The 14,173-nt window shown below is 36.3% G+C and overlaps 2 protein-coding genes across 7 annotated transcripts in view; one reads left to right on the top strand and one right to left on the bottom strand.

Annotated features, from left to right (window-relative positions):
- The window catches only part of USP53 (ubiquitin specific peptidase 53), a 63,433-nt gene extending 54,440 nt beyond the window's left edge, over positions 1-8,993 (top strand). For 4 of the 6 annotated variants that reach the window (XM_011235671.3, XM_019808691.2, XM_034671295.1 and 1 more), the window contains 2 exons: positions 4,430-4,532; positions 5,468-8,992. In XM_011235671.3, coding sequence (XP_011233973.2) covers positions 4,430-4,532; positions 5,468-6,452 — 1,088 coding nt within the window. In that variant the 3' untranslated portion in view covers positions 6,453-8,992. Of the gene's footprint in view, positions 1-4,429; positions 4,533-5,467 lie in introns of all 6 variants that reach the window. The other 2 variants (XM_019808692.2, XM_034671296.1) reach the window with 1 other exon arrangement.
- Positions 8,994-9,837: 844 nt separating this feature from the next.
- C11H4orf3 (chromosome 11 C4orf3 homolog) lies at positions 9,838-12,972 on the bottom strand. Its single transcript, XM_002927947.4, has 2 exons — positions 12,658-12,972; positions 9,838-11,184 (listed from the first exon to the last, which is right to left on the bottom strand). Coding segments are annotated over exons 1-2 (207 nt in total). The 5' UTR covers positions 12,864-12,972; the 3' UTR covers positions 9,838-11,183.
- Positions 12,973-14,173: the final 1,201 nt, after the last annotated feature.

Genomic DNA, 14,173 nt, shown 5'->3' with positions numbered 1-14,173 from the left:
AGTTTATAAGAATGTGTAGACAATGGAGTCAGTTTCTGTAACAGATGTACAAAAGGCAGGAAAAGGAGGAAGCTGGGGATAGCTATTGTTTGGAACTTGCATAAGTAGATACACCATTTACCAAATCAAGGAATATAGGAAGAAGAAACAACTATTGGGGGATGAGAGGAGACGCCAAATTAATTTTTGGATTTGTTTGTCATCCAGGTAAATAGGTTTATCAGGCAGTTAAGGACATAGGTCTGCAACTCAGGAGAAATGATGTATTTGGTAACCGGCCGCATATATGGGAATTGAATGCCATAGACATGGACTGCATCACTCAGGAAAAAACTTGGGGTTTGCTGAGTAAGAGAGATGAGCTAAGGATAGAGAAAAGGAGCAACTTTGGGAAAGTATGAGGAGTACCTAAAAGGTATGAGAAAAAACGAGAGAAGATTATCACAGGGAAGCCAGGAAAATGGGGAGCTTCGAGAGGACAAGTGGCCACAGATTGAGCAGAATAAGGATTTAGAAATGCAGGTTCGATTTAGCAGTTAGTAAGTCAGTAGGGATAGAGGAAAAGCAGTGTTAGAAGAACATTAGAAATAGAAGCAAGCCTGAAGTAGGACTGAAGTATTTAGAAGTAAAGGGCCATGAGGTTTGTAACTTAAAGCCATGAGGTTTGTAACTTAAAATGATTCGGAAAAAAAATGGAGTAAAATGTTAATAGGTGAATCTCGGTAAAGGCTGTACAGGTATTCATTGTGCTAGTTTTAATCTTTCAGTTTTTCTGAACTTTTTAAAATTATTTTCAAATAAAATGTCTTAGGAAGTTAGAGTACAATAAAAAGTTAATAAAAGAGAAGTAAAGAAATGTCTGTTCAAAGAAGCAGTACTTATAGGAGAAATAAGCAACCAAGAGCTTAGTTTTACATTTATGTTACAGAGGGTGAGGAACTGATGATGTACAGGGGAAGAAAAAGGTGCTAAGATAAGAATGGAACGGAACAGTAACTGATGGAGTAAGATCTCTGGAGGTAGAAGGAAAATGAAACAAAGAAGGTAAAGAGACAGGCTAGTTAAAGTTTTGTGATTTTTCCAAAGTATTCAAATTTTATTAAAAACGATTTTTTATTATAAATCAGATCATTTATTAGATTATTGTTCTTGAATGTTCAGGTAACAGTTCAGTTAGATTATTAGATGTTTAATTAATTATTAAATTCAGTTAGATTATTGCTCTTGAATGCTCAGTAACAGGTAAAAACAGTTTCACTGTTACATTTTGAAATCTCCCTATACAGCAAGAGTGAAGATTACGTTGTCTAGACCAGCAGTTTGGTTTTATTGCTTATCTAAGCCTATTTTGAACGTAGGTCATCTTTTCAGATGAAATATATATTTTGATTTCTTGACTATTGGGCTTTTTAAAAAAAAAATCAAAATTAGCATTATTAATTAAAGCTTCTTGCCTTGATGTTACGGTGTCTTCTCTGCCAAGTGTAACAATCGGACTATTTTAGATTTGCAAAGAACCTGGGGCCAAAATTCCCAGTAAAGACACATGGATGTCTATGTCAGCAGAAGAGAAAAATAACACATCTATTTTTAAGTTAGTTGGAATTCTGAAGTCAAACCACTTGGTTGAATGCCTGCCGTAGTGATATTAAAATTTCAAACATGTTTATAAGACCTCTGCTGCCTCCTGCTGTTTGTTATATGGATACGTTAATAATAGTAAAGAGTTTTTAAGAATTGTTTTTCCTGGTGTTTGTGAATAATAAATCTGAAATTATGGATAAGTTAAGAAGTAAACATTCTGAAGTTAAAATCAAAGTGAGTGGAGAATTATAGTGTAACTTCAACTTAACATTTTTCAGGCTGAAAATTGTTGAAGTTCTTTTTGACATTACTCCCCACCCCGGCCCAATCATAAAGTAGCTGTTGAAGAGAGAGGCTGTTTTTGAACCTCAGCAGTGGGTCAGACTTACAAGCATCTAACACTCTCTGGGATAAATTATACTGCCTTTTATTTTTAAGATTTATATTAGCATGGCACTTGATAGACTGAGGATAGGTCGGAGGAAAGGTAAGAAGAATTTGTCCTGGTTCTGTGAGTCGGGAACATGGTGGACAGGGTGGGTGATTTAAAAGAAGAAAGACAGTTACGTTTTCCATGTAATTGTTTATTCATTCTCTAGACTTTCATTGAATGTCTTTTATGGGTTAGACATTGTTCTAGGGGAAACAATAACAAAAAGGTGACATATTGTCCAATAATAAAGAGCTTACTGCAGTCTAGTGGATGTAAGAGTGTGAAATCTTAACCAAATGAATGCCAGACTTACAGTTCCCTTCATTCTACTATCTTAGGTTTTGTTTTGTTTTTTTTTAAGATTTTATTTTATTTATTTGACCGAGAGAGAGACAACCAGTGAGAGAGGGAACACAGGCAGGGGGAGTGGGAGAGGAAGAAGCAGGCTCCCAGTGGAGGAGCCTGATGTGGGACTTGATCCCAAGACTCTGGGATCACGCCTGAGCCGAAGGCAAACGCTTAACAACTGAGCCACCCAGGCGCCCCCAGAGTAGCTTTTAAAAATGTACCCAGAAGATCAACTTAGGAAGATAAAAGCCATCAAAATAAAGTTCTGTTATTGTTTAAAAAATTAAGTTGCTGCTTTAATAACTTTGATTTTGTTTTCTTTGCAATCTTCAATTCATAGATTTGGAGTACAGTCAGAAGCATGAGAATGAAAGGAAATGTAAATGAACATGAGAAAATGCCATCTAAAAATAAGGGAGGAAACTGAAAATTTACTAGAATTGTACAGAAGTATAGGGAATTAATTGAATATTCAAGCTAAAGCCATATATTTTGATACCTTCTGTGGCCTAGCTTCGTCAGGAGGAGATTTTATATGATGATCTTGGATTTTAGTGGCATATGTGAAAGAGAGCTTGCAGGAGATGGAAAGAGCACTGGCTTTGGAGTTAGCCCTGGATTGGTTTAAATACTGTCACTAACCAATTATATAGGATCACTTGGGTCACCTAAGTTCCTTGGGTATAAAAAGGGGAATTGTTTCACAGAACATTTATGACTGAGGTTTTTTGTTTTGTTTTTTTTTTTAAGATTTTATTTATTGACAGAGAGAAACAGCAAGAGAGGGAACACAAGCAGGGGGAGTGGGAGAGGGAGAAGCAGGCTTCCCGCTGAGCAGGGAGCCCGATGCAGGGCTCAATCCCAGGACCCTGGGATCATGACCTGAGCCAAAGGCAGATGCTTAACCACTGAGCCACCCAGGCGCCCCATGACTGAGATTTTTTTAAAGACTATTTTCAATCAACTGAAATAGTGTTTTGACCTCAGGATATCTTTATACTATTAAAAAATATTGACTTCAAAGAGCTTTTGTTTTGATGGGCTACATATGTTAATAATACTGTATTAGTCTTTAAAATGGAAAATTTATTTATTCATTTAAAGAATGATTTACTTTACTCATGCATGATTTTGTAACATCAATATATCCTTATTTGGAAAATATTGGTTTCTTCCAAATGTTGATACATTTATTTTTTTTTTAATTTGTTAATATCACCACAGTTAGCAGAAAGCCTTTATAATTCTTGGGAAGCTAAAAACTCATGGTGGTGGATACAAGTTTTCTGAAATTCTTATTTTCATCTAAAAACTTGAATTTTATCAGTGGCAATAAATAACGCTAGTTGTTTTCCTTGAAATGACAGTTCACTTATTTAATTTTCAAGAAAATTTCTGCCAGATACCCAAGTCTGAGTAACTAGAGTTTATCTGTTAGTTTTCAAGTAAAAAATGATGTTCAGTTGTAAAGATTAAATGAAATAATTATTATGAACCTCTTACAGCTTGAGTCAGCAATCAATAAATGGTAGCTAGTGAGTGATGGTATTAACATTTTACATGTTAGTCATAATACCCTCCCACATGTTTTAATTCAGTTGATGTTCCTAATGTTCCTCACAGGAACATGGTAATATAGGTGTCATTATCTCATATAAATGAGGAAACTGAGATTGTAAGGGATTGTGAAGTTTGCTTAAAGCTACTAGCCAATAAGTAGCGTATCCAGACTTCAACCCAAGCCATCTGTCTTCAAATGCAGGATGTCCCTGCCATTTTGTCAGCAAAGACTATGTCTTAAAAGACAGGGGAAATGCATAGTTCCCCACAATCTAACGGCAATAGTGTTATTTGGACATTGCTAACGTTTTCAAGTAATAATAGCAACAGCCATTTATTTTGTATAAAGTATTCAGAAAAGAGATATTATTTTAGCTGAACCTTGAAGAATTTTCGTTAATTGTAAGAGAATTACCCATTTGTAGGAAACCTTAATTATGGAGAAGTATACGCGCAGTGAATTATAAAAGGTCATTTAAATAATTTTGTTTTTCTCTTTGCTAGCCTCAGGCTTTAGAAGAGACCTGAAGAATTTGGAAGTAGGCTGTAAACCTCATGAGTTCCACCCAGAGTCACATCTACAAATAAAAAATCCTTTGGTAAAAAGGTAAAGATATTTAGAAATTCTAAAATTTTTTGTATTAAATGCATGTATTATAGGAACTCTCTATTTATCAGGCCATAAATCCATATTACTATTCTGAAAACAGTGGGTCTACAGTGCTATGATGCCTATATTATTGGGGATCATTAAAAGGAGATAGGCCTAAGAATAGAGGGTCTATAGAGTACCAGATACAATACATGGTGGTTGTAATCCTCATAGCATTCTTATGAGGTGGGTGGTACTTTATAAGAGAAAATTAGGGGCTTTTTAGTAATTTGCCCAAAGCAATGGTGCTGAAATTTGAATGCAGCTCTTATCTGCCTAGCAAAGCCTCTACTCTTCATCATTTCACTCTAATTGAATTCCATGCAGTTCGTGTGAGAGAAATAATTTTCATGACAAAAAATGATTTGCAATGTGCTGTCATTTATCTTCATCTCAGAAGTTAATTATTACCTAAATAAAGGTAATCTTGATTAAATTATTTTTAATTTGTATGCCATCCTTTTATAGCATTGTGTATCAAAGTTGTCTCTATTGGTACAAGCTTTGTAATGTTGGTCAAGAAGTGTTTTAGAGTATTGAAGTGTTTGCTTATAACATTTTTTTAAGTCTATGCTACCTTTTATCACAAATATATGTAATTTCAGTGTTTATAAGTTAAAATGAATTTTTTAAAATTATGCTTCTAATTACTAGAAATCTAATTTTGGGAATGACAGGTATTTCTGGCATTCATGTATTTTGGCATAAATTTTGGAGTCAGAGAGTATAAAATGTTAATGGTTACAAATATCTTCCCATTTCTGTTATGTTACAAAAATAACATCAGGTGTATATTGAGAAGTTAAGCTACAGGACAAATGTTTACTTTTCCTCCAATTTTGCCAAATAGTGTATGGTGTTTTAGCTTTGTTCTTGTTTTTATGTTACAGGTCACATATACGAGAAACCAATGGAAAGTTATTCCCTTCGTCAGGTCCACAGATACTCAAGGACAATGCAGCAAGAGAGCATATCCACCAGTCAGGTGAACAGAAACTTGAAACCTCAAGTGAATGCAGGTTTTCTGAGTGGCTTAATACGGAAAATTTTGAGAGAACAGGTTTACTTTTTCACGATGATAATTCTGCTCCTGGAAAGAGAGTGAACATTAATGAAGTAGTCTCACCGTCTTCACTGTGGTCTTCACACAGGAGACCTGTTGGGTTAAAGCCAGAAACTTCTCCCCTCATCCAGCAGCAAACTATGATGGAACAATGTTGCTCTGAGAACTCTCTATCCACGGAACATATAATTCAGTCAACCTGCAGATCTGATGGTTGTCAGATGCCAAAACTTGTTAGCCATAATCCACCGCCTCCTTTGCCACCAAAGAAATATGCTATAACCAGTGTGCCACAGTCAGAGAAAAATGATGCCACACCTAGTGTCAAACTTATAGAGATGTTTAAAGCTAATTCTAGTCTTCCAAAGCACAGTTTAAGTTTGGATTCAGAACCAGGTTCAGAAGTGGGTACATATATGAATGATCAAAGACTTAAGGAAACATTTCAAGTAAAAGAGCATGTTGGCAACACACCAAACTACCTGTCAAGCTTTTCAGCTAAAGATTTTCAGGCAGACTTGGGTACAGCTGTTGATGCATTTTGCCAACCAGAAATAGACTCTAGTTCTACCTGTCCAAATGAGACCATTTCATTAACTACCTATTTTTCAGTTGATAGCTGCATGACTGATACGTACAGACTGAAATACCATCAGAGACCCAAGCTCTGTGTTCCAGAGAACAGTGGCTTTTGTAATGATAATGCACTATCTCAGAGTGAAAGAGGGCTAGCACCTGTGTTACACAACAGTCTTGGTTCAAACTGCCCTTCCGAGCAGAGATGTAAAGCTAGTATACACTGTAATAGATAAGTGATGGAACTGGTAAGCTTATACTTCTCAGAGGCCCTGCAAATATAATAGGAATTGACTGACCAAACCTGGTGATACATGAAACTAAAACCGTGGCATTTTTAAAGTCATTAATCACTTTAATTTTGTATATATATTTTTCTATTTTGTGATGATCAACTTACTGGATATTTTAGAAATTCCCTTTGAATAGTGTTGGCATACCTGCAAAACAGAAAATCAGGGTATGCAAAAAGTCACTGCTACAGTTGAATAAAAATGTAATTTGTTCCTTTATATGTGGCTAGTAGACCCATAAGTATTAAACTAACCAGTACCCACATACGTAGATTGGTAAACTGTGCTAATTTTTCAAATACCAAGTGATACATAGTTTGTGTAGTCAAAGCAGTATTTGCTTTATGAAGAAGCACTTTCTAATGGGTAACCAACCAAAAGAGGGCTTCACCCATTTGTTTTTGACTTCTGTGATAGTCTACTACATAACATCCCTTTAAGTGTCTTAAAAAACATCAACGCATGAAAGTGATAGCATTTGGAGGGGGGAGGAAGCCTTAATGATAAAGCAGTTTTTAAATTAAATCTTTAAGGTCAGAACAGAAGAAACTTAATTTTGCTCCTAGAACTTTAATCTTCATAATGCCTAGTTAACATAAATTAGGCCTTTGACTGTTGTATCATAAACTTACTTCAGCCACGTAAGCTAAAAATAAGTGAAATTCTTAACACTAGTGTATTTATTTGTTACATTTTTTCTAATTTTATATGAAATGTGAAAGGTTTTATTTTGGTTTGGTTTACTTTGGGCTGCTAATAACCAGTGTTAGGTATTAACTTAGGGCCCACTGGGGATCTCACTGTGACTGCCTAAATTTTCTCTGCTATCATCTTAACTTTTTTTATGGGTCGTCAACCCATTTTAATGATTTGCAGATTCTTGAATCTGAGTATTTCTGGGTTTCAGATTCAATTTCTACTTTCATATAGAGGGTTTAATTTTAATGAAATGTATTAATTTGAGCATCACTCCTATTTTTCTACTCTAAACAAATAGTCATTTTACCCTACTTTCACAGAGACGGGTTTTTTTTTTTTTAAATAATTTTCTATTATCATTATGACCTTATAAATGAAATTCAGTTATGTTAATTGCCTTATTTCATTATTTGTCATTTTATTTTGTACTAAGTTGGTAAACGTCTTGTGGCTAAGTATTGTATGGTCTATGTAATTGAGAATTACAGAATTAAAAATTTTCTTACAGTAATAAACTTTATATATAACTTAATTCTCTAAACTGTTTAGTAAATTTAATGTTTTGACCAACTCCGTAAGTTGTTAAAATATTCTAAAATGTAAATGATTAAAAATGAGTATTCCTAGATAAATATAAAATAATTGTTTGTAAAAACCTAAGCTCACCCAGTTAAGAAATCTTGGTCAATTATTGTCTTCCACCTAGAGAAGTTTTTACTAGCCTTTTCTAACTATAACAGTAGGTGATTATTATGTTATATTCTCTTAATTTAGAAGTACTTGAATATGAACTATATTAAACTTTTCTAAGAAAGCTTATTTTTAACATAACTTTTAGTATGGTTTGTAAATACTGTAAAGTTTTTTAAATTGTATTTGAAATATCATTGTATTTAATTACTGCTTTTATAACATTGTAAAATACTAGAAAATGGGTTTCAAGTATTTTTAATAACTTCGAAAAACTTTGTCTAGCTTTTTTTTAAGATTTCTATTTGGTCAATATGTCCAGTTAAAAATGTATTATTTGAAACATATAAACTAATTTCTGATATTTAACAGCAGTCTCATAGATTTGTATTTTCAACTCAGTTGAGTTGCAACATCAAATAGAAGTATCTAATTTTGGCTCTTTTTAAAAAGTACTGTCCAGTTGAAACCACCTAAATCATGTAATAGTACTAACAAACTAGAAACTGTTTTTGTTGATTCAACACTCCAAATATAGATTTGAATACATAATTACTATTCATTCACATGTAAAATTTTTATTTCTAGGGTACCTAATTTTTATAGGTGTTTTCTTCTGGTTATAAAATTATGGTAACTTCTGAAATGCAACCAATAATTATTGTAATGTTCAAAATATTTATATTTTTAAGATAAACTGACAAATTTTAAGTTAACATGGTTGACTTTTCTGTGCATTCATGAGTTGTGGCTTCCTCTCCTCACATGTCAATTATATATTTTATGAGAAATGTAAGCCAACTTAAAGTTCAAAGGTACTCAGGAGTATCACTAATCATAAAATGTTATTACTGGAGGCTCCCAAAAGTGTAACTGCAGTGAGGTCTAAAGCAGGGCTCCTGTAGGAGTTGGCAAACTTTCTATAAAGAGCCAGATGGTAAATAATTTGGTCTTGGTGGACCACAGGGTCTTTGTAACAACTACTCAGTTCTGCCACACTGTAGTGAAAGAAGCCATAAATGGTATGTAAATGAATGGCATGTTTGTGTTCCAATAAAACTTTGACATTGAAACCTGGATTTCATATAATTTTCACATATCATGAAATAGTCATTTGATTTTTTTCAACCATTTTAAAATGTAAAAATCATCCTTAGCTCACAGGCCTGATCAAAAGAGTACGTAGTAGGCCAGATTTGGCCCATTGGCCATTGTTTGATGATCCTTATCCTAGAACATAATTTACATTAAGTAACCTTAATGACCTTAAATAATCCTATAGTCTGTGAATGTATTCCCATGACATTTAGGGACTAGATACACGGAGAGGTTTCTAACCTAAATTTCCAAGTTCATAGACTCCTAAATCCTAAAGACTTTGTCATAATTACTGGTCAGCTAGTTCATTTCAAATGGTTATTAAAATAATCATTTCATTTATATGAAATTAAGTTTTTGAAATTTACAAAAGAATTTATCAGATTAAAATCACATTGATGTTATTGTTTTTGTCATAGCAAGTTTGCCAACTTTTCTTGGTGTCCCATTCATCCTTTAGCCTTACCCAGTTACCCTTTACCCATTTACCCTTCAAGTGTGGGTGCTATAAGCACTCACTATACTTGAGATGGCACGGTAGGTATAATTTCTTATTCATCAGCTGTAAAAAAGATTCAACACTCACACTGGAACCATTTTTGTATACCATTTACAGTCATGTCATAACACCAAGGCCTTGCTACCCTCCCCCTACTAGAAATTTTCAGAACATTCAGCAGTTGTGGTAGTGCACTGATTTTAGGCTCAGAAATGTAGTACAGATTATAAATCTTTGTGTGTAACCCAACATTAAGCTACATGAGAACTGTTAATCCTTTCAAAACCCTGCTACCTACCAAGTAATTTGTTTAAACAAATGCAAAATCCAAATCAGACCAAATTTAGCTATATAATAAACATTTATTGGACAAAATTAGCAAGCAGCAGAAAAACAGTTCATACCGTTTGATATACTCAATGAAATCCCAGTTTTGTGTTTCTTTAGATGCATCAACCTTTGTATAAAAGGTTCTCTCCAAGTAGATCCAACAATACCCTGGAGGCATAATTGTTACCTTGTAGTGGGCAATAAGCAACTAAAAATCTTCCAAAGTCAGTCCTGGATTTCATTCTAATGCCATTCTAAAAGAGAGAGGGTCTATATAGAGTTTACCAGATCTATGCCCTGTTTCTAAGGGAGGTGAATATCCTCAAATATTTAGGCAATGAGCATGTATCAAATATCACCAATTTCAAAAGCCCGTTTCTAACATCTGCTACATAAAGGAGTATGTGTCATATAATAGGAAGAGCTTCTGAAGGGCTTTTAGTAGCTGCTTTGGGAGTGTGACCTTTCTGATTAAACACTAGCTGATCACTCCTAGAATGTAAATTCTTACTAAAGATAAATAAAAGAATGTAAGTTCCATGAAGGCAAGGATTTTTGTCTTTTTTGCTTACTACTGTACCTGGCCCAGAGTAAGTACTCAAATATTTGTTGAAATGACTTTGCTGAAGTATTTAAGGTACAGACATTATAAAAAAGACATATTTTGGTCACAAGCATTTTTAATACAACCACAATAATAAAAAATAGGTTTCAAACACAGTCCTATTTTAGGGAAGTTCAAGAACTTAAAAGGAAGCGAGGGGAAGCATCCAGGTAAGAGGACATGCACGTTAGATTTCCAGTGCTGGATATTATATACTTTCTCTGAGATTGTTATCAATCTGGCAACCATAACAGAGGCTGACTTAATCTAAAAATTAAACTGGTACTTACAGCCAATACATTGTGGGCCTGCATTTTCTGTACAGCTCTTAACTCCTTTTTCTTTTCCTTGCTTTTAAGTAATTTACTTTTAAATATTTCATCTTAATATTTCACCACATTTTCACATCATACTAAACCGTCGCTAACCCTTACCCTTAAAATGTGAAAGGCAAGACATTACCATATTTCTTAATACACTAAACCTTTCCGTAAATGCTTCATCATCAGCCCCTATAAAGCCATCAGATGTTTGAAAAGTTTTTAATCATGAATCAAAGAGTAGTTTTAAGAACTTAGCACTACCCATTAAATATATGGTTCCCAAAAGAAATAACAAGAGTATGTGAAATGAAAGTCCCTCAGAGTTTGAAATTCTGTTGCACAATCCTGTCTTCTTTGTTCAAAAAGTTTGTAGTCATGTTCAGAATCCACTCCAGGAGCCAACTTCTTAATCTAGACATCAGGCAAACCATTCTGTAAAAACCAAATATTTGTCAACAATGTCTCCTTCCAGTTTTAATACTTCACCCCAATATCTGAAAGTCTAGATTGTCTCAGTCACTTTCCTATTCCTAAATGATTTACATATTGATGAGAGGGAAAAAAAAAAAGCGGCCTGTAGTATTCCTCCTATGGCTTCCATTTTCTACCCAGAGCTGAAAACCGTCATTTAAAAAAAATCATTGTATTTGACGTATCTGTCTCTACCAAAAAAGGGAAGCAGAGGAGAGTGAAAACTCTACAAAGAGTTTGGCAGAGATTTTACAGAAACACTCATCTCTTCCATTCACCCCCTTCAACACTCTGCCTTCTAGTCTGTCACATTATCCAAAAAATCAGCGACAAAGGGGCCTTAGATACAATGAACTCATGCCCAAATCTTTGCCAAAATTTTGGGGGTGGAGAAAGAAGACATAATTGCCTATCAAGGATTGCAAACTCATAAGCATAATGACTAAGAAAAGCTAACTTATGATAAGTCAAAGACGCCAAAGTCCAAGAGGGCTCCCTAATGTCCAAATGAGCTGCACTGCTTTTCTTCCACAGGCCCTCTCCTCAGCTCACCGCTTCTCTCCTGAACTTTTCCCCTTATCCTCTCAGTCCTGTGTCCCTCTTCTTGTTCTGCTCCCCTGCCCCTTCTCTAACTTTCCTTCCCTTATCTCCTTACAAAACTGTCTATTCAGAGTGAGTGGCAATGAAAATGGAGAGCAAGGATTTTGCAACTGGAACCTACAGAATTTTGTGACTTAACAGTTGGTGTTTTGGGATGTGTGGGTGTTATGTAAAAGGGGAAAATCAAAGAGTCCCAGGCTTCGGGGAGGAGTACTAAATGAATAAAAACATTTACAGAAATGGGGACACTGAAAAATAAGTACTTTTTGGTAAGAAGTTATTAAGAGTTCAGGCTTGGTCCTGTTTGAGATATCTACCCGGCCTACTGGAGGTCAAACTGTAGTTATAGTAACAATACCTTTAGGTCAGCGCTTACTGCTGCCAGGAGAAAATGCAAATTGCTTTTAGATAAATTACTATCTCATTTAATCCTCACTACACCTCTATGACCTGGTTACTACTGGTCCCAAATCTTAACTGGAAAAATAAAGCTCAGGAAAGCTAAATATCTTCTCTTAATTTCTTTGTGGTAGTGCAGGAACTCAAACCCAGCTGGTTTCATTCCATAACATAAAAAAAAAAAAAAAAAAAAATAAGAAGCCAACTTTCTTCCACACCTCCTTGGAGGAAGACCTTCACTGAGGTGCCAAGGAAGAACACTTCCATTCCAGCCTCATCCCGACCCCAAAACTATCCGCCCCTCGACCCCGCCACTAAACCAGCTGTATTATTACCTTGGGCATACCATACTCTCTGGAATTCAGTTACCTTGCCTCCCCCCAAATTGTAGTGGTAAGCTCCCTACCAGTTCACCTCTACATTCAGAGTACTCACCATGGTAAAAGATACACAAAGATAAACAATACTACATCGAAGAGGATGAAGAGCCAGAGATCCAACCAGTAGGAATGCTTTGGAAACTGGTCAGCCCGGGGCTGAGACCGCACTTCGTGGTTCTGCTGTTGCCTCCCAGCTTCACCCAAGCCCAGCCGCTGCCGGGGACCGTCCCGACCATCTCCCGCAGCTGCGTCCGCCTCCATCTCGGACCAGTAGCCCCACCACAGTCAGAGCAGCCAGAAAAACCTTATATCCCGTACTTCCGCGTTCACCTTGCTCTCAACTGGCCCGAGGCGGGCCGCCTACGCATGCGCGCTCCTCATCCCGGAAACGGGCCCGGTGCCCTCTTCTTCCAGCGCGCAGGCGCCGCCCGGCTGTCTGGTGTCTCCGTGACAGCGGGCAGGCAGCTCGGCCACCTCCCGGAAGGGAGTAAGCTGGCTCACCCAGCCCGCCGGCTTTCCTGCGCTCTGGAGGAAAGCTGGTTAGACAGGTTTCGCTGGAAGGAAAAGTCTCTGGCCGCGCTGGAAGTCACCATCAAATCCCATTTCTGCCAGGTGATGGATTCCACCCAGGAACTGCCCACGATCACCTTTCCTTATCCCTGTTCTTTAGGGTCCCTTATGCCAAGGGTTTAGGGCCCCCTCTTATAGGTTTTGTATTGTGTATATAGCACGTTACACTTAATCCTGTAACAGCTGTAATGAGATGGACGTCATAATTATGAGCGTGAGTTTCTAAGGGGGCCAGAGAGTAAATCATGAGAATGTTGCTTGTACCTCATGGGAGTGAATTTAAGAATAGCCCAAAAGTTTGGGAGTATAATTCCCTACGAGATTAGTGTGCTAGCAGAAAGAAAATGATTGACTATTGTAAGAGAGGAAAAATTCTCCTCTACGTACCTTCTTTGGGTCTCTAACAGGGCCTAAAAATTATATTGACATAAGACAGATTAACAGGAGAAAAGCACACAGTTTTATTAAGTCTTTTTTACATGTACATGAGAACCTTGGCAAGAGAATGAAGACTCAAAGAAGTGACCAGAACAGAAAGCTTTTATACCTTTTAGACAAAGAACCAAAGGAGACAAAGGGGTTTGGGCCAGGGGGAGTAAATTGTGGAGAAATGACTAGGAAGATAAGCATTAGTGTAACAAGGTTGGTTTGTACAGATTTCTGAGCCTGATTCCCCATCTCTGGTGATAAGACTCTTTTTCTTCCTCATGGTAGAGGGAGGGCACCTTTCCCATGGCAGTTTTACCTCCTGTCAGGAAGAATTAAGGAAGGTCAGAGTGCCCCTCTTGCATCTGGCTGTTTCTCAGGCTCCTTTAACTTACAATAATCAGTATGCCAAAGCAGCATATTTTGGGGTGACACGCTCTGCACTCCTTCATTCCTCTTAAAGTTCCTTAGAAGTTTCACATAAAAGCTGAATTAGTGGCTGTGGAAAGAATTGGGTTAGCAGCCAAGTGGCAAGGGATCTATCTGCAAAGGGAAAGAAGAGCATAGATTAGAAT

The sequence above is a fragment of the Ailuropoda melanoleuca genome, chromosome 11 (genome assembly GCF_002007445.2).
Source record: "Ailuropoda melanoleuca isolate Jingjing chromosome 11, ASM200744v2, whole genome shotgun sequence".
Taxonomy (NCBI): Eukaryota; Metazoa; Chordata; class Mammalia; order Carnivora; family Ursidae; genus Ailuropoda; species Ailuropoda melanoleuca.
This window is presented reverse-complemented; position numbering and strand designations above follow the sequence as displayed.